Genomic DNA, 22,129 nt, shown 5'->3' on the forward strand with positions numbered 1-22,129 from the left:
ATGGATAACAAAATAAGTTTTCAAGATATGAACCGTATTACACAAAATACAATTAATAGAATTCCAATTGCAGATAGGTATTAGTTATCATATGACTAATCGCAAATTTTTTTCATAAATTGTACGTATTTTTTATACGTGACTCAAATGGGTAATTTACGATATTAATACAATGTGGTATCTTATAGTTTATAAATGTATTCATCACTCCACATAAGAACTGTTATGATTTATGAATGACAGTATAAAGAAAATAATTTATAAATGGTGTAGGTAATGTTTTTTCTTAAAAACCATAATCAGTGCTATACTTGTTTTCTATTTGAATTGATTAGATGTATATTTTTTTAATTTTAGTAGGTATAAACTATATAATTTGATGTTATTATTTAAAAACAAATTATTGAAATATAATTTTTAAAGTCATAATAGGTTGGATGATTATTGTTAAATTGTTGTTGCCATAATTGTGTTTAAGCATAGCTAATACTGAAGTTATATGTAATAATAATCAACCTACATGATTGAAAATCATGATTGTAGATTTATTGAATTGCCTTTGAATATAGATTATTGATTGTATACATATATTCTAAATCTGATTGTATTCTTTCCGTTTATAAATAGATTACTTTATAGTGTACTAGATAAAACTATTAGAGTAAATAAAAACAGATTTTAGAGTTTGAGCAGAGCATTAAATATCACATCACAAAAGTTTTACAATGATGTATGTGTATTTTATTTGTGTCTGTCATCACTTTTTAGATCAATAAAAATCAACTTCAGGATAGTTTTAGGAAGAAAATTGGATCTAGCAAGAACTTTGGAAGGAAGGGGCTGATTAAAAAGTAACACATAACCAGTACATATTATAATTTGGAAGAAAAAAAATAAAAAATACGAACAAAACGGGAATATTTACGAATCAACTTTCCTTGACAAAATTGATTTTATTTTTTCGAAAATGAAAAACTACAGTACTTAAAATTAGTTCTAAATATTTATTTTATTACTCTTTAAATATACAAATATTTTAAAAGTATTTTAAACATATTATTATAAATTTGAAAATGGTCGACGGTCTTATTTTATTTTTTTAATTTTTGTTCATAATATCTGTTTCTAACTTTTTTTATACAAAAGTCCTCTTGTATTATTCTTATAAAAACTTAAAAAATATCAATTAAACATATAATTTTTTGTATATAATCATATTAAAATTTACACTAGTTCTCATAAATAGTTTTTACAGATATTACAAATTTAGTCATAAATACACATTCTTATTTTTTATAAGCAATCTAAATTCATGATATCTCCTAAAATGATTTTTATTATTTTTTTGTAATTAAAATATATATAATTGCAATTTTAAACATTTCACTAGGTAGTGCTATTAATATGAATTTATATTTTTTAAGTATTTTAAATGATTTTAGAATTTTTTTCATTAAATGTTTATAATAAAAAATGGTTTATTGTTCAAAACCTTAACAATCTAATAGACTATACTTCTACTTTTTTTTAGCTAATCATTTTATTTATCAAATAAATTGTATACATTTTTTCGACTAGTCTATAATCATTTAAAATTATTAAATATACCTACTAATGTTTATTCGGTGTAGTGAATTTTTGTTGGTCATGTTTGATGTAGTGTAGGTGTTTAGAGTATAAATAATCAATAAAAATATTGAAACATGTCATGGTGGGTACTTTGACAATGTCAAAACTCACTGTTGGGAAATTCCTAATTATTATTCTAAAAATTGAAAAAGACAAACCAAAAAATAATCACAGACTTTTAAATTTTATATTTTATTTATCTTTTTTTTAAAATTGTATGTAAAATACAAGATTTAATAATGTATGTTAAGAGTTGAAGTAATAACATAGGTATATAAGTGTATAACAATAAATTGTTTATTGTCGTTTTGAAACAATATATGACTATATGAGTGAAGTGACACACAGTTCTCTACATTGTACATAATTATTATCATGTACATATTATTACTGATAAATTATTATTACAAAAAAATAAACGTGTCTATATATTATAATATATATTTTTAAAAATATCATCTCTAATATAATATTTTACTAACAGTTTACCAGTTGAGTTTATTGTGCAACATTACAAATTCATCTTCGTTTTATGAAATTACTATCATTATAAAACAATATTTTTAAAACGTAAGCGTTGATGTTTTTTGCAAACAATAACACGTGTGTATGGTTGAGCTATTAAGATATAATATTATCTTAAGACTTGAATGAATTTCATGTGTTTAATGTGTACCTATTGTAAGAATCAAAAACATTCTAAATTCACGTGATATTTTGCGTTGTTAAAATTCCGTCGTTTGGACTTCGGAATTGCACTCTATATTATATAAATAATGTGCTGTGTGTTTGTGTATCATATATTGACGTTCGTTGTTGATTTTCAATTTATTAATGTTATTGAATAAACTTCGATTATAATTTAATTCAAATTTATTATTGATTGACTAAATTTCAAATTTTCTGACTATTGAGACGCAATATTAAATCAACTATTTAACTATTATAAATATATTGTTTCTTCTGCGAAGTAATGTACCTCGATTGCCTATAAATTGCGCCGTACTTCATTTTTTTTACTAGTCAAAATAATATTATTATATAGCTGATATTAAAAAAAATGTTGCAGTGATTGTTTGTGGCTGCGGTTTGTGTTTCAGTGTGTTACTACCTATTATTGATACGAAAATTATCTATGTAATATTAAAATACCATATAAATTAAATCTATCTATTATAATATTATAAAATAATTATATATAATAAATATAAGTAATATTAAATTTAAATTTATATATATATTGCATCAGGACAATATCAGTGATATGAACAAAAAAAAACGTTTAAATAGTCTAATTGCATAACATTTTTTATTATTTGTAATAAATCATAGAATTTGAATAGGCAGATACTATTTTTAAAATAAGATAGCATAAACATTAAAATACAAATATTTAATAAATGATTTTAATATCATTACTTTAAAAAATATAACTCTTAATTTTCTTGTCATTTTACTACATTTTTATTATTTTTATTTTTGATTAAATAACAACGAAAAAATCGTTAAAAGCTAATATTTTTTTATAAAATATTAAAACGTACCGTGTGTTATGTCGGAAACATTTATTCTGTTAAAAGACATAACCTACCTGATTGTTGATATAGATTGATTTAGATAAGATGTGCTATAATATGGACAATTATTGGTGTAAGTATAGAAATACCTGTAGTTATATTGCTAAGCTGATCTTTAAACAATGTTGCTTATTTGTGTTACTAATTTTCACTACTACACTATCATGTACCATTTAACTATTGAATCATTACTATGGTAACTTAGTTAAAATTTATGAATAATATTTGAGTTAAATATCTATCACACTGCATCAGCTCATGCATGAATTCCATTGAACAATAAGCTATATTGGCTTTTTGGGGCCCTCAAAAGTACCTCTTTGAATACCAATTCGCCCCAAACTATCATATTTATACATGATTATAATAGGTATATAATACCAATCCATAAAATAGGAGAGATAAATTGGTAAATAAGTTAAATAATAATATTTACAAAAAAAAAATATTTATAATAAAAGAATAAATACAATAATATTATAAGTGGTGTACAATGTAATTTGTTAAAAATGAAAAATAGTATGAATAGTATAGTAGAGTATATGTTATATGTTATATGTTTTGACTAACAGATTTAAAAAAATCTAATCTGTTAATATTATTATTTTTATATTTATTTATAAAATTTTCAATTTCAGTTTTTCTTTTTATGTATGAGCGATTATTGGTGATATTTTTTGTTTCTTGCTATTCTTGTGACTAGTCATAGAAATATAAGTACTCGTTTAAATTTATTTTATAACATTTGTACTAGCAAGCGAGCTAATATTATTAATACCATTTTTATATACTATGATTATTATTTATATATTTACTTCCCCTTTTTTACGGATTTATATGTAATAATATATAAGGGCAACTGGTATATTTTTAAAATTCCATAAATCCCTGTTGTGGGCAAATGGTCAACACCCGTTCTTTGTAAATTTCAATTTACAAGAACACTATAAATTATTACTAACTAAAGTCGGTCATTTATTACTCTAAATTAGTTAATGGCACATTTCCCACATAAATATACAGAAATTCTATAATCTCCTCACGGATAAAATTAGTTTAAAATACTCCAAACCACTCTGTGAAGAACGTTATGTGAATAACTTAACGTTAAAATGCAAATTAAATTATAATATTATCGATATCTAATTTTATGTTATAGATTGCGCTATACTTCGACAAGATGTTAATTATTAAATGTTTTGATACAAATTCAGTGATTATGATATATGTATGAAAGGAAATTCGAAAGCGATAAGTTTATTTTTATTTACCCGAGTCAATGATGTATATATTTACAAGAAATGAAAAGTATTTTTGACATTTTTTATTAGTTTATACATACTTTATAAAATATATTTTCTTTTATAACAGCAAACAATTATTTTGAAAATAAATACCTTACTCTTAAAACATAAATAGTTATATTATATAATATTTATACTTAGTGTATCTTTCGTTTTTTGGAGCTTAAAATAAGGTTCCATGAAATCATTATGACTAAAACTTACTATAATATACCATCAATGAAACTTTTAAAAGTGAATGCAATGGCAATTTTTTAATATTTTATGGCAATTTAATTAAATATTTTAATAAAAGATTATACAAATTACAAGTATTTTGAAAATAAGAATAATATTTGATGTTTGATGAGTTATATAATTCATATTTAGTAAGTATATTTAAGTTTGACCTTAAAAATAATAAATTTAATTTTTATAAGATTTGAGTTAACATTAATATAATACCTATATAAATGTAAAATAATCACAGTATCAAAAATATTGGTGACCTTGTTGTAGATTTGTGAAGTGTGTGTGTGTGTGTCATATTTCCATTGCATTTCATTTAGCTCGTAATTGTTTACCATAACTTATATTTAAATTGAAACTGTAAGAACTAAATATATAGTATGCTATGTTAAACAGAAGGGAGTATAAATTGTATTTTTCTGTTATAAATAATCTTTTATAATTTTTAATATATGATAAAACAATTAATTTACATATTTTTTTCAAACCAATTTTGGTATCTCTACAATTCTGATAACTAAAGACCTACAATAATAATAATAATAATAATAATAATATATGACTATTCAATAGTTAGCCATGCAAATCAAAAATATATAGTGCGTTGATGCTTAATTATATTTAAAACATCAATGGGTACTATACGTATATTTTTATAAAAAAATGTTAATATTTATCATCTATATTAAATTTATGTGCTTATAGTGTTATAAGTTTATTTTTGTATTTATTTATAACATAGCTCTACTAAGTAATTTTTTTTTTTTAATATGTCATATACAGAATATGCATATTTTTAAATCAGTTAATTTTTCGAATATAATTTTATATTTAATATATATATATATATAATCACTGATCGGCTTATTATGCATATCAAATTATTAAATAAATCATAAATATTTATTATCTTTTATACTACGAATTTAAATTATTATGATTAAAAAAACAAAAACAACTTGTTGTTTTTATGTATTATTGTAATATTAATTTACAATTTATGGTTTTATAATAATATATGTTGATATCATCCCGAACCTATTGCAACAATTCTATACGATTTGAACCCGAATACGAGAATTTTAATTGTGAGTACTTTCTTTGCAAGCAATTTCCTTCCAAGTTTTGTTAAATAATTGAAAACATACATGTTTAAAAACAGCATCAAATGGTCAATGATGGATAATATTTGAGCGTAGCGCTATGCTTCCGGAATTCCGGAATACATTTATACCATTACTTAGTTTATTTATCAATTGTTCTGCAATAAATCATTCCAATCAACTGCTTTTAAAGATATTAAACGTATATTGACTCACTATACAGACTGTTTAGTTCTCTTCATATGTCTCCCTCGAATTAGCAATTTAATGTCTAATGTCCGTTCTGTTCTGATTTTACTCTTATTTTATAAGAACCTCGTGAGATGTTATTTACAAAGCAATATTCTTGGTAAAAATCAAAGATAATTTAATTAACAGATTTTAATATAAATGTATCATCTTTTATCTTTAATGTAAATCACAGTTAGGGTTAGCTATTCAGTGATCGATCACTTGTTTAATCTAACCTTACTATAAGTGCCTGTTGTGTTCTTCGTTATTCAAATTATTAAATTATTCACGGTAAAGGTTACAACTAGTAAACGTATTCTAGTACTTGAGATCCTTAACAATGTTCTCATAACGCATTAACTTAATAAAAGTAACTTAATATGTAATATAGGTAAAACACTAGGTTCAATGTATTAAATATAATATGAGTTCTATATTTTAACATTATAATTTACTTTGTTCAGATGTCAGTGTAGTTATGATTAATATTATATTCAAAACAACTTTAATAATTATCTAATTTGGTTCTCATCTTAAACGTATAAGGAAACATTTATATTATGATATAATATATTCACTATCCCTAATTTTTTGTACAATCTGGTATTATATGACATGCATGAATAGTTAATGAATTATAATATATTTATGTAATGATAAAATAAATATTTCTAAAATAGATAATTTATAACACATTTTATAATACATATAACATGTATTATATTTTATTCTTTTAACTAAAAAACACAATATAAAAGTTATATTTCTATATTTTAACACACATATTTAAATCTTTATATTTTAATCAGTTTACCGATAAATTATTTATTGGTCTTGTCACAAACTACTCTAACTTTTACTTAATTAGTTTTTCTGTTTTTGTGTGCTTCTAAACTCAGTGAACCATATGAATATAATTATTAAGTTAAATTTAAAACAATAGACTATTGTAAAAAAAAATATTTAATACGTACGTATATGCATAAAAAATAATAAATTATATTGTCTAGAACACCATTGTTCGTCACACTATATTAACGTCATGGAACATCTCGTGGTGTCTATTGAGCGATAACTAAGTTTCCAGAATTATTAACTACACTAAAAAAAATAATAATAATAATAATAATTTATAAAGTAGTTTTTTGCTATTATATAGGGTAATTATCCAAGCATGCTAACCCCTCATATTTTATTTTAATAATGGGTTTATTTTAACTGATTTTTGGAATTTTTAAGCATACTTAAGCACCATATTTTCAATTATTTAGTTTTATTATTTTTAAGGAGTGTCCTGTAGCGATATTAACTTTTTTTTTCGAATGAAAATCAAATTTTTTTCATGTGAATTGCTGAGCAAATAAATTTCGATTGATCTAAATCTAAATTTAAAAAAAATAGGTTTTGAGTTGTTTAAAATGTTTGCACTAATGATAATAATTGATCTAATGGACCATGAAAATAGGTTTGAAGATGATTTTAAAATTACGGGAATTAGAATTAATTAATGAATATTATATATTTTAAAACATTTTCTGAGTACAACAAAAAATCCCATATTAAATCTATTTTATATACTTTTAAAACCATCTGAGGGCATTTTATAATTCTTATAAATTTAATATTCTAATGATTCAGAAACTACTCATTCAAATTTTGATTTATAAACACGACTAATCAATTAACAGTAAAACAGCAAGTTTGTTTTCACTTGAAAAAAATTTGTATTGTTACAGGACACTATTGATAAAATAAATCCAAAAAAAAAATTGAAAATATGGTCATTAAAACATACACAAATGATTCAAAAAGTCATAATTATAATAATAAACTAACTATTAAAAATAAATGAAAGTGAGCATTCTAGGTAAATAATCTTATAGTTATTGTTTACTGGCCTTCGGAACATAATTTACACATTTTTAATTATAACATTTTTAAATAATATACTCGTATTATACTATTGTGTTAACAAAATATCAATAGTTTATACCAGCAATATTGAAAAAAGTAATTAAAAGGTAGGAATAAGGCGTTATTAGTTTACTACAGACTACAGTGTAATATCAATATCAGCTACTACATCAAACTACTATAGAAACAATAAATGGTACACTCTGGCAGCAGATTTTGGGTTATATTCCTTACCAAATCACGTATTTTAGACAGTACCATGGCATAAGTTTTTTTTTTAACCACACCGCATTAAACTAACCATGAACGGATGGTGGTAGCTGGTACCTTTAGTAGTTTCTTATAGTGAATATAGTATAGTGAATGCGCTGTGTGATTGTAATATAGCTATTGAAATGTTTAAGACAATATAATAATAATATTATTAGTATTGCGATATATCCTATATCCTATTATGTAGGTAAACTAACTTTGGCACAAACAAAAAGCTCCATTATATCGGAGACATTATTCACATTGAAATTGATTTATTATCTTTTATGATTGAGCTACGCAATTTTCAATAAATTAAAATGATATGAATATAAATCAAAAATTAATACACTACTCCTGATTCTCTTATTTTCTTATTTGATAAATACTTAATAATTTTGCATTGGTATTGAGTAAGCACATGTGCGTATAAATTTAATAACCATGACATATTTTAATAACTAAAAACAAATTTTAATACGATAAAAGCATTATTATCTGCCTATTAAAGTTTGATTACTACGCTGTGATAAATCAAAGTTAATTTTTGTATTTTTTATTACTAGATTTCAGCTAGGTAGTTTTATTATTTATTATTACTTTGATAATATTAATACATACAGATTAATATCTAATTCAAATACTTATATAAACATGCTTCAAATAATGTTTACTTGGTAGAAATATGTACAAACGTTTTAATCTTTAATCATTATTCAATGAAATATAATTAACTGTTATCACTGTGTTTATACGCGTGTAAAAAAAAAATCCATTTATATAAAATGTTCTCTAAGTTTGGTTTATGGAAAAGTATTAAAACAATAACGAAATTAGTACATATTTATCTTAAAAATATTATTAAATAAAAGTAAGCCAATTTAAGTAAAGTTACGACCTGATTTGTTTTCAAATTATTTAACATTGTATTAATATTTACTATTCATTTAACGCAATATTCACTTTATTATTCTATTCACATGGGATGATAATAATATGTAATTTTTAAATTACCATAATTAAAAAAAAATTTAAATTTCAACCCCTAATTATTGCATTGCAATAAAATATGTGCGCAAAGAAATCGAATACCCATGTAAGTATTTATATCTTAGGCCTTAGGGAATACATTACATTATGAAAAATGATATTAGAGATAAGTATATGATGATATATTTTTAATCGAATACAATGTTATAAGTTTATAACGTATTATGTAAATAAGTATATCGATTTTAAAAAATAATATAAATATTTTAATAAATTTTATTCAATGTGGATTGTTAAATTATATTGGTATAATAACGTAAAAACGATTCTATATTGACTCGAATAAGATAGATACATTTTATACCAATACAATTATTATACTTATACGGGTAACTAACCATTAAATTGAAGCAACAAATTGGAATCTTCCGATGACATAAATTTAAAACGATGAATTTTACATTATGGAATACATTTTTTCATAATTTTAGACGAACTGTTGCATGAAATCCTACTAGTTTGAAAAATGTTTTTATTCATTTTAAGAATATATAGATATGGGTACTGGTAGATGTAAAAATTTAGAGTTGAATTTAAGAAACGTCTCCATGATCAGAAATCTATTCCATTTCCTACGTGGTTATTCTGGTAGAATTACCATTAATACTATTCAGATGTTCAGGGATCAACTGGTATTATTCATTTTGACGTTTGACTTGTGCCCTGGTTTCATAGTTTAATTTCCTCTGACACGCGCGCAACGCGTCGCGTATGCTTCTTAACAATGTCTTCGAAATACGTTTTGTAAATTCACCTGGCGTCATGTTATTAAAATGGTGTCACGTTTTCAATATATTATTTGCATTCAATCTCAAACACATAGAAACACATTTTTAATTTTATTGTATATTCCCATACACATTTCAAAACAAAGGTCATACTGTTAGATCGAAGTGTGACCAACATATTATTATGAATTTCACCAGTAACAAATTTAATTATTTTTACTATTCCTTCTTTATTGCAAGTCGCTTTCAATTGATTTGGGTAAAATAAATTGTTTTTTTTTTTTAAATATAAAAGCCAAACGCTAAAAAATAATTCGATTTTTTTTTTATAAAAACAAAAGTTTATTGTTTGCGGAATTCTCCAGAGTTTTGATAAGAACCTCGATAAATGGGAAATAATTGCAGTTGACCTGTCAAAGAACTAATTGACGTTTATTGGCTATTGCCTATTGGTATAGGTATAAGGAATTTCCAAGTGGAGAAGCTTAAGTGAAAGTGTCAATATTACATAATTCTTGGTATTAAAAAATAAGGTACTTGTATGTTCTCAATTTTATAATCACATATTATTATATTAACGATTGTATATTACCATTAACGGTTCCTATATTTTAAAAATTCTGTGGAACACGATACGAAAGGTTATTTCTAGTTGGAATTATTATTCAAAGATTATGATACCATGATACATACATTTAAAAAAGAAATATAAATATGAGATTTTTCCGAGGCGGTTTTTTTTTATGATGCTGCAAACATAATAAGAATAAGGTATGAACTCGCCATATCATTTAAAAACGGTTTTAGCTTTCTCTCTTCGCCGATAATCGTTTCCACCAGGCCGAATACATCTAATACCACCGTATACCCCTCACCAATGCCCGTTTTGCTCAAATCGAAGTTTTACTTTTACACAGAGACCTACTAAAACAACAACAAACACCATCTCCACCACCTGTACATGCACGCGGCCCTCGTAAACGTCCAACGTTCATAATTGAAAAAGTTCTGTGAATTATCATGTATTATATTTTGTCGTATTTATTTTATAGTATTTGATTGTTTTTTTTTCCACAGACATTGTTGCAGGGCTCATCTGCACCGCTACCGGAATACAAAACGTCAGCCCTGAAAAAATCCCGATGGGTATTATCGCACTATGGGGTGTTCAAAACTTGCTGGGATTGGCTGATACTGATAGCCACGTTCTACGTTGCAATCGTTGTACCATACAACGCCAGTTTCGTCAACACGGACAAACCGTCCATGGTCAGCGACGTGGTCGTCGAGTCGCTTTTTATAGTCGGTAAGCCGCTCTTCATTAATCATTACCGTGGTATTGTGCGATATTATCGATTCGTCGACCGCCGCCCCGCCATTCGGCAGTGTTGACTCGATGTCCTCTCCAGGTTTCAAAACCATATACATTATACGACAAACGATCATCATATAGTCTCACGGAAGTATTACATTTAACTAGTAAACGAACAATTATTATTATTATAAACTATTATCAAACAGATACATTCATTTAAAAAAATATATATATACTATAGTTATCAAATTAATATACGTGTAGAAATATTAAACGAAACTTATTTGTTCGAAAAAACACATTATAATATATATATATAAATGTATGTATGTATTTGTGAGTATTTAAAATTATAACATTCTATTGTGTTTAGAAAAAAATGTCTGTATACATTTTTTTATTAGATAGATAAGATAATAACAACCACGCTTAGGAATATTATTTAAGTAGGTAAAACACGTTGGAAAGTAATTTTAAAAATCTAAACTCATTAAAACCAATAATTAGGTATTGATACATTAAAACTTCGTAAATTAAAATTTTCAATTTCAAAACGAATTATGCCATAGATCACAAATATGTATCTAAAATAATTGTTGTTTTTATACAATTGTTAAATAGGAATGTTAAAACATAAAATGTTGAATTATTTTATTATAACTATTAAGTATAAAAAACTCATGCACACATTTTGATTGGTGCTACTCTATCAAAGGACATTATTTTATACAGAATACATTTACTGTTATCAAAAGACTAAAATGCCATAATATAATCGTGGACTATAATTCGCTTTTGTCTGTCTTTGCCCCTCCGAATTTATACAGTACCTACTAATATTATACCGCTGTCGGCCACACAAGTATAATAATGTTGTATATCTAACATACGCGATCTGTTTACCTTATTATAATATAACTATGAATAATACGAAATTACGATTGTATTATCATGCATAATAATAAATTCTTGATATTTATATGTCATTGTGACTATTTTGGAAGACCAGGGATTTATGGAACTTTACTTTGAGATTTTTGTATGAACGTGTTGAAAAAGGCTAAATACCTGTATTGACAAAAACTAGTGAGGGTCTAAACACGCGTGATTCAACCATAATTGTCTATGGTATTCCGTGTTCGGATAACCACGGTATTTTCTGTCGGTCGATTCGGGCTTCCCCTACAATGAATCGTATCATGTTCCATATATTTAAAACGTCGATATCGTATTACATACGGCCATACGGGTCGAATATATTTAACTCTATTAATGACATATTGTTGGAGATGTGGATTAAATCTACGTAACTGTCGTTGTAACAGTTTTATCCACGTCATTCTCACCGTCTTATTCTTTATCGAACCATTTTTGATTATTTACTTTGATTTCCTCTCCACCCGTGTTACAATTTTATCCCGTAATCTCGATCTTCAACTTACAAGTTTTAGCTTTGTCGTTCGTTAGTTTGTATTATATAATATGCAGTATTGATAAGCGGTGAAGCAAGTCTCCTGATCAATATGCTGACTGATTCATAGGATTATGTTATTTGTAGAAATAAACAGTTTTATACTCTTTTTCAATATTTAGATTTTATTAATAAAGTTGTTTACATAACTATATTAAAATTGGGGTGTTTTGGATATGTTTGGAGTATCAAAGGAATCATATGTAAAATAATCTAGTATTGCTATATATTTTGGTTTTTAATATAGGTACTAGGTAGTAGGTATACGCTGTATAGTGTATGCTCGTTATTATTACTATATAGTTTGGTTCAAATTGTAACTGATCTAATCTTTATCCGATGATGGGCATCAATGGATGATGAGTCTGGGTATGACTCTGACGTGAATGTTTCCATCACAGCATAGACACATGTCCAAATAATCCCACAATGCAATCATTAAATATTTGATTTACCAATAATTAAAATAATATATATTTTTTGTTTAGAATTATTTGATGTATGTATAAGTATGACAAGTATGTATTATCTAATTTGTGTTATACACACGTACTAATATATATATATATATATATTACTTTTTATTATATTTTATTGTCAAAAAAAAACATAAAAATTCAGTTTTACTCTTATAGTTTATTGTATTGCTGCACTACAGCATAAATACTTTACTTAAAAACTAAACTATATGTTAGGTAAATATCTCATAAAATATATTATTAATTATTATACTAAAAAATATAAAATTTAAATCAGGACATAACTCATAATGTCTAATTTAAAAATTTTAAATCAGTATGAATGATTGTTTTACAAGCAATATATTATTATCTACTGATTGTTTGAAATATTTCGTATTCACCAGTTTGGTGTAACTTATAACGAGGGGAACATCACTTAATGTTATATGAGAGCTGAGAGTCTTCTAAATTAAATCAAATTTATCAAGAATATATCCTTTTTATTTAAATGTTATGATTAAATATGACATTTTAATGTCATTGCTAATTTAGTTAATAAATTATATTATAATATATTTATCCTCAAAATTGTTCATATTTCGTGATCATATTACTTAGAAACCATTTCACCAATTATCGACAGAGGCAACTGATATTAATTAAATTACGTCCAGGGATCAAATATAAAGGACTAAAATATGGGTTTACTTAAATAATTAGAAAATTAATTTGAAACAAAAATTACAACTGATTAAAATATAATTTTCTTAGTACCTAATTAGAATACATCAAAAATGTGATGCTCAATATAATAAACAAGTTACGAATAATATTATATAAACATAAAACCTCTTAAAACATTTGATTATTACAATATATTGTCTATGATGATAAAATATATTATTAAATAAAATTTGATGATACTTAATTATACTTTAATAATATAGTATATTATACTTTTATTATATACTTTTTATGTGTTGTTCTAAAAGCATTTGTGGTTGCAACAGAAAACATGATTTATCTAAGTACTATTTTCTTAGTATGAAAAGTATATATTTGAAAAATAAATCAACATCAGACAAATTATTAATATAACACGAAGCGCGGTCAAGGAATTATACAAGTCCAATATTAATAGCATGGAATTTTATTTTAAAAGTAAATAGATTGTATATGCCTTGAGTTAAAGGACGGAATAGATAAAGGTATTTGAATAACAAATTAGGATAATCAATTGGTCCATGCAATAATTTATAGACAAACGAAATATCAAACTATCTTTGTCTATTTACAAACGATTTAATTTATACAGTACATTCACATTGAAATGAAGAAATTCTAAACTATTTACCATGCATTTTGTTTAAACGTTTAATAAATTTTAATTTGTAAATATATCAGACAAAATATGCATCTCAATATCAGTTCAAGTAAGTGAAAAATATAGCGTATTCTATATTATACGTAATCTCGGGTATTACGTATTAAAAACGCAAGTGTTTTTGAAGTTTTATACGTTTATTGCATACATATTCAACGTGATTAGAAAATAATAAATTAGAAAAGGAATTTACTCTAATATACAATATACATTGTATATTATACAATATATTATAATTGAATTAAAGTATACAAGCAAAACAAAATTACAGTAATGAGAAAAATCAATGACAAATCGGGAGTTATAGGAGGAGATAATACTAAATTTACTTGCGTTAATAGTTAGATCATTATTTGAACCCCAGTTAATAAAGTTATTTTAGTTATTTTGTAATATTTAATCATTTGCGGTATTTTTTATAGTTTTAAATAATTTTAACTTTGAAGTCATCCATAAAAAGCAGAAATTTGAACGTGGAAAACATTGATTAACATCGTCAATAAATGCGTTAAAACAACCAAATTAAGAAATGTCCACATCGAGGACACTTGTTGATACCAAAATTGGAGAAAATAAATAATATTATATATCTTCACAATTTGTATATGTGTATACGTTCTATAAGATAGGAACCGACCAAGTAAGTAAGGGATTAGACATACCTACCAAATTGTTTCAACTTTTAAATTAATAATATATGGTTGACGCTATCCAAGGATTTTTTGTAAATTTATATAACTACATCAACTTACATCAACTTGTTATCTAAATTTAAATTAATAAATTAAGTAAGAATAAAAAGTGGTAAGATCTTTAATATTAATTGATTTTCAATATTTTATAAACATATAAATATATAAATATATTTTTATAAAATAATTAATGTTTTAATAAAATGTTACCATTGACTCACTATTATGTTAATAGATTATTTAATGTTTGATATAAAAAAAAAAAAGTTTTAAAATTATTATATACGTATGTATCAATATAATATTATCCCCAGACATTCAATTGATTCGTAAAGTACATATATTGATTAGTGGTTTTAGGTATAGTAAGCAGCTTACAGAACATAAGGTGATATAATAGGCGATAGATTGTCATTTATAATATCAAATAAATAAATTATCCTATAATACAGTCATAACGCAATAGAAATTTTATTTAATTTCTTATTATATTATAATTTTCCAAATAAATTAACTAGGCATTATAAAATGTACGGTTATGTTATAAATTGTTTAATAAATAATACATTTTAAAAATTAACGATTAGGACATACAGGTTTGGTAATTTTTTTTTCGATATTAAGTATCATTATAGTGTAGAGCTCAAACTTATAATAATTCGAATAATTTACATAAACTAAAATAATATTATAAATTATAATAGTAGGTATGATATTATAGTAACTAGATATTAAAAATGATTTTTATAAGTGTAATAGTTATAGACTTATAGTTTAACCATAAAATTCTACATTTTTATAATATTTTTATTGTCAAATATGTATATTAATAAATGTTGATATTAAGTTTACATAATATTAAATTTAGTTTGTATTTATTTTAATAAAACACTGCGTATCTCAAAATTAATTAATTTTTTTTAAATGAATAAGCCATAAAATATTTTTGAATTTTTAAAAATGCAAAAACATGTTGAAAATGAGGCTGCCAAAACACGTTGAATTATTTTGAAATGTACAAAGTATGAAGTTAACGTTTAAAATGTGTTTTATTAGTATTTCAAGTACAAAAAAGTAACTCAAATATAATTTCGTTAAAAATATGGTTTTTGGAAGAGTAGTATTTTTTTTTATAATACATAATTTATTTTAAATATAAATATTACGTATTATACAATATTCTGTTATATTATAATGTTTATAAGAATTTTGATAGTTTTATCTCCAATATTTTACTTGTGGTACAAACAGTTTGAATATTATGACATAGTTAGTTAGTTAGTTTTACGAATATTTAAAATAAATCATGTGTAGAAAATACATATTATTATATTTATAGCTAATATTGTATCATAAATACCTACTTGTTGTTAATATCGTTTAATTGATCATACTAGGCTAAAATATTTATTTTTATACATAACAATTAATACTCAATAATTATAATTTAATGTTTATGTATGTACTCAAAAAAGTGTTCTATAACTAATATAATCACAGTAATTTGAATATTAAATATTATTCAAATCTGAATTAATTGTCGTAAAGAAATCGATGAGTTTTCTTTAAAATAACATTTAAAGCTGAATTAATTGTCTACACATTAAGTCAATACTAAAAATTATAAATATTATTTACCAATTTGAAATTGCCTTGATTAATACAACTTCCAACACTATTGACATTAATTAAGTTGGGTCTGAATTAATTTACATTAATTTAGGGAATTTTTTTATTATAAATTTCTATTTATGTCGTAAAAACCCGTCAACTATGCTATAAATAATATACTATACAAAGTGTATAAGGATGATTTGGCAATTGTTTAAATTGCATTATAATGTATCAGATCATGATTATATACTGTATAATGCATTAAATACATACATTTTGTATATATTTATTTTATGTACAATAAAGATGATACGTATAATATGTATTCTATGAACTGACATATTACAGTAAACACTTAACTCTAAGAATGGTATTATTATATCACGGTTGTCAAAATACTCATTAAAATAAATACGAGTATGGGTTGAAGATATTTTTTTTTTTGTAATAAATATTCACAAGTATCTATTGAAATATTTTATTGATTATATACGAATCGCTTCTATAAGAGTTCTAAGCATAGGTTAGTATTGAGTAGATTTCACAATAATGTAATAGACACAACATTTATATTACAATAAGTATATTATGTAGTTTGAATTTAATTTTCTAATATTTCTTGTAGTTTTCTATCGAAAATCGGTGATATTTCTGCTATAAAATTGTTAAAATGGTGACAAAATATTAATGAGGCATTTCATGAGAAATGAAAAGTGGAAGTGTATATTTTTCAAAATTTAATTTTTCTAATAATCAATTTAAAAAAGGATAAAACATTAATGTAAATTGAGCTAATACTCAGTACCTACCTACATAGTATATAGTTAGGTAGTAACTGAGTAACTATGTGATGATTTATCATTGCTTTCAAATTAAATTAATAATGCTACATTGTCTTACATCAAGGCAAGCGAAGTCAGATTATGTAATATGTACAAACTTTTTTTGCTGATGTTGATTTATGTCTCTTTGATTGAGTGTCACTTTCCTTGTTCAATCAATTTAAGAAAATGTAATAAAGAATCACACTACATTTTAGAGTCATGTAGTTTATATTTTAATACGATTAGTGGGCTACTAGCGACAATCTTTGATTGAGTGTCACTTTCCTTGTTCAATAAATTTAAGAAAAATTAATAAAGAATAACACTAAAATTTAAAGCACGTATAATTTTAATTTTAATACGACCATTTTCTTCATACAATTTTTTTTAATAATAATTAAAAATATATTGCATCATAATAATTATCAAAACAATAGTTAAATAGAGTCATAGAGTTTTGTTTTACATTCTATTTTTGCACTGCCTTACAATAGTCTGAATAGTTTCTCTATTATAAGGATAAATGTGTTTGTTAATTCATTATAATGTTCTACTACACAATATCTCCATGGTTTATAAATTAAATTTTAACAAATTCTAAATTTGTCTAAAACCGTAGTCAAATAAGTAAAACATGACATTTTTTTATAGTTATTTTTAAATAATTTAAATATTGATATTATATATGAGTATTGAATATTCAGATAAATATGCTAAATTAAATCAACTGAAGTATGAATCATTAACACATTTAACTAAATCATTTATTCTCATAAAGATGGTTTATATTTTAATACTTATTTAAATACTTAAGTATCTTTCATTATAAATGTAAAATTTAATAATAAAAAATATTTTATTTACCTTATATTATATTAATTGTATCATCTTATTATATGACATTGGGTAATTTTTATTGAATTAGTGAGTAATAGATTGAAAAAACTTACTTACATGGTTTAAAATAAACTTATTTTTTATGGTGTAATTAAGGTGATTTTCATCTATACATACTTTATTTATAACATCATTTTTAAAAAAAAATATTATAAAACATATAGTTTAACAAAGTAAAATTGACGATACTTTGTATTCCATTCAGATTTTTACCAAATAATTTATCTGTATTATATTTTACTGCGTACTTTATTATATTATAATATAAAGATAATTACACGTTTTATTAGACAAATATATAGATGACACATCAAAATGAAATACAAATAAAGTCATTAGTAAGGTTTTCATCATTTTATTTTTAACGAACAAATATATATGGTCATAATTTCCTATTATACATCAGCCTCCATTACACGTCAACATATCTTCACTATATCAAAAGGTACCTACTGTTTGGCTATGATATCGTGTGCATATATATATTAGTGAGTGTGTGTTAAATATAGGACAAAACATAGTAAACATAGAAATAGAGAGAGACATATTATAATGATTGCATGAAGCAGACTAAGCAACAGAGTGTGACTAGAGATATTACTGTGTTGTTTTGTTCATCGGCAAAGTCCATCAGCCGTGAAAACATTTTGCAAACACAAACGTAACACACGGTTAATTGCACCCCTTTTCCGCGGACTTACCACCACCGGACCATCTAAATTGCATACGTAGTTCGCCGTTTAATAAATCACGTCCACCACTATAATAATAATAGTAATAATATTATACTATAGCCTGATCAGTCGTCGCCTGTGACGAATATATTTAAACATGATTAATAATTATATATTCGGAGAATTAATTATAATTTTTGGAATTTACCTAGAAACAGATCAATCTTCATTCCTAATTTTGGATTTGAAATCGTTTCCTTTATTTAATGAAATAGGTTTATCGATAGCACTTTTGCTCAATTTTATTAGTATAACATTAGTATTATTATTTGTATGATATTGTTGCATTTAAAATGTTAAAAAGTTCTGGTCTTACACATTTTTTTTACAGTAACACAGTACACAACTTGTAATTATTTATCCATGATTTCAAGATTTCGTAAATCAGACACATAACATGGAGTATGACGATTTGTATTAAAATACAAAATAAAAATAAATATTACATGTATGATTTGTATATATTATAATTATTAAGGTAATCTATTAGAAACAATAAAAAGTATATGTATAATTATATGATACACAATGTGATGGTAAATATTATTATAATGATAATACATTTTCATATTTTTTTATTTTCTATTTCAAAACATAGAAATGTAACGAAAAATTATGCAGCATATAAAACCCATTAGGTCTCTCAAATTTTTATAATGTTATCAAGTTTATAATTTATTATTTTGAATAAAATAATATTTCATTTTAACTATTAAATCATGAGATTATACTCATTATTTTAGATTATTTTGTTTTTAAAATTCAAACCATTTATGGTTGTTCAAGGTAAACAAATTACTTTAGTTTAGTAGAAACAAGACAACCGCAATCTATTTAAAATTTAAAACACTACATTTACTCAATGCAAATACAATTGAATTTTTTAAAAAAATCACTCTCTGTGAATAGTTAAGTACATATTTATTCAATTTAATCGAGAGTTCAATTCATGCAAGTATAATTAATGAATCATATAAAACCTTTTACGGAATAATATGTAAATAAATCATAAACGTTTATAATTTGCTTTTGCTAATATTCAAATAATGATATATTTTATGTTGATTATAACCGATTTGTGAAGATAACAAAAGTTAGTGAACTAAATACGTATAATAACTAGCGTTATATACATATTATATTATATACGTTAAACTAAAATAATATTTTGGTTTAATAATAATGTCCATCATTTGTAAAATGTATTTTATTTTTAATTAGTATATTATTAAATAGTACTATTATTAAATTAGATTAATAATATTATCCAAAATATCCAAATACTATCCATACATTTTATAATTATAGTTTGTTAAAAAAAACTGATGTAATTACTGCGAGATAATAATAACGATTGAACTTGTAATTCGATAATCAAATTATTTCTTATAACTTTGACTAATAAAATAAAAATCTACATCCAACACTTCAAAACAATATGTCTGTAATATGACACATGGTAATTAAATTAGAAAAACGTAGGTAATTACTAATTACCAGGAAGCCCATCAAAAATTACCGAAATTCTTTCAAATAACTATTCACTAAATTATTTTTTAGTAAAACGAATAGTTCAAATGACCTTATAATAAATTGTATTAATTTAATTATTATGATATTATTTCACCATAAAAACTTTTAAATTTAAATTTTATAGTCTACAGATTTTAGGCGATAAAGATCAAAACCAATAAATGGATAATTAAATCTAATTAATTAAGATTGACCGTTATTAAATACAGATTATATTTATATTATTATATTTGAACTAAACACTATCACTTAAAATTTCTAAAAAAAAAAACAGATTGAATAAATTATCACGAATATGCATTGAATTATTGCATATATCTCTATTTTCGATAAAATTCTATATATTCTACATAATAATATTCTATGTGCTGAAATGTATTATACATTTTACCTTTTACATACGTAACACATCTAAATTACGATATATAGACCCAAAATTACAAGCTTTAGATTAATATATTAGTGTACGGGTGTTTAATTACTTGGAAGTTAAACGTGAAAGCAATTTAATATATACCTATACGTGATAATGTCTTTCAATTTCAAAATGTAATATAAAATTTAGATTAATGTATTATACGGGGATATTATTTATAGGTAGGTAATTTGTTAAAATGGAAATTAAATGGAACATATTTATAAAAAATATTTAAATTTTTTTAATGTAGAATTGAAATTTAGAGATCACTATATCAAATATCCATAATAGGTTTTATAATATTTTTTACAAGATCTTCGACCATCGTGAAACAACAAAATTATTTTTTGTCAAACATAGAAAGGCTTAGAATAGATGTTGCTAAAAGTGTTTTTGTCAACATTTATAAGTGGTAAACAAAAATTCTGGAGGGTTTTTTGTGCAGTGGGTTCGAAATAATAAAACTAGGGAAGCCACTTTACTGTATAGTAGATTTCAAAATAGATATCTTGTCATTGAATAGGTCACCGTCAATGGTCACCACAATGTTTAACGGATATATTACATTTGAAATCAATTATCATTGCATACGTAAAAGGACTAAGCAACGGTCGTATTAGCCTCTATTTCTAGGCATATTTCATAATAATATATTTAATTTATTCGTAGTAAGATGGTATGTTGAAGAATTTTTTGAAAATTATCGCATATAAATATTGCCTATTGTAATTAACTAATGAAGTTATATACGTCAATATCGTGCATCGTTG

At 23.9% G+C, this 22,129-nt stretch overlaps 1 protein-coding gene across 5 annotated transcripts in view; it reads left to right on the top strand.

Annotated features, from left to right (window-relative positions):
* LOC132931705 (potassium voltage-gated channel subfamily H member 8) overlaps positions 1-22,129 on the top strand; it is a 191,394-nt gene that overhangs the window by 105,466 nt on the left and 63,799 nt on the right. For all 5 annotated transcript variants that reach the window (XM_060997648.1, XM_060997647.1, XM_060997651.1 and 2 more), the window contains exon 6: positions 11,094-11,322. In XM_060997648.1, the coding sequence (XP_060853631.1) occupies positions 11,094-11,322 (229 nt within the window). The remainder of the gene's footprint in view (positions 1-11,093; positions 11,323-22,129) is intronic.

Source organism: Rhopalosiphum padi, chromosome 1 (genome assembly GCF_020882245.1).
Source record: "Rhopalosiphum padi isolate XX-2018 chromosome 1, ASM2088224v1, whole genome shotgun sequence".
Taxonomy (NCBI): Eukaryota; Metazoa; Arthropoda; class Insecta; order Hemiptera; family Aphididae; genus Rhopalosiphum; species Rhopalosiphum padi.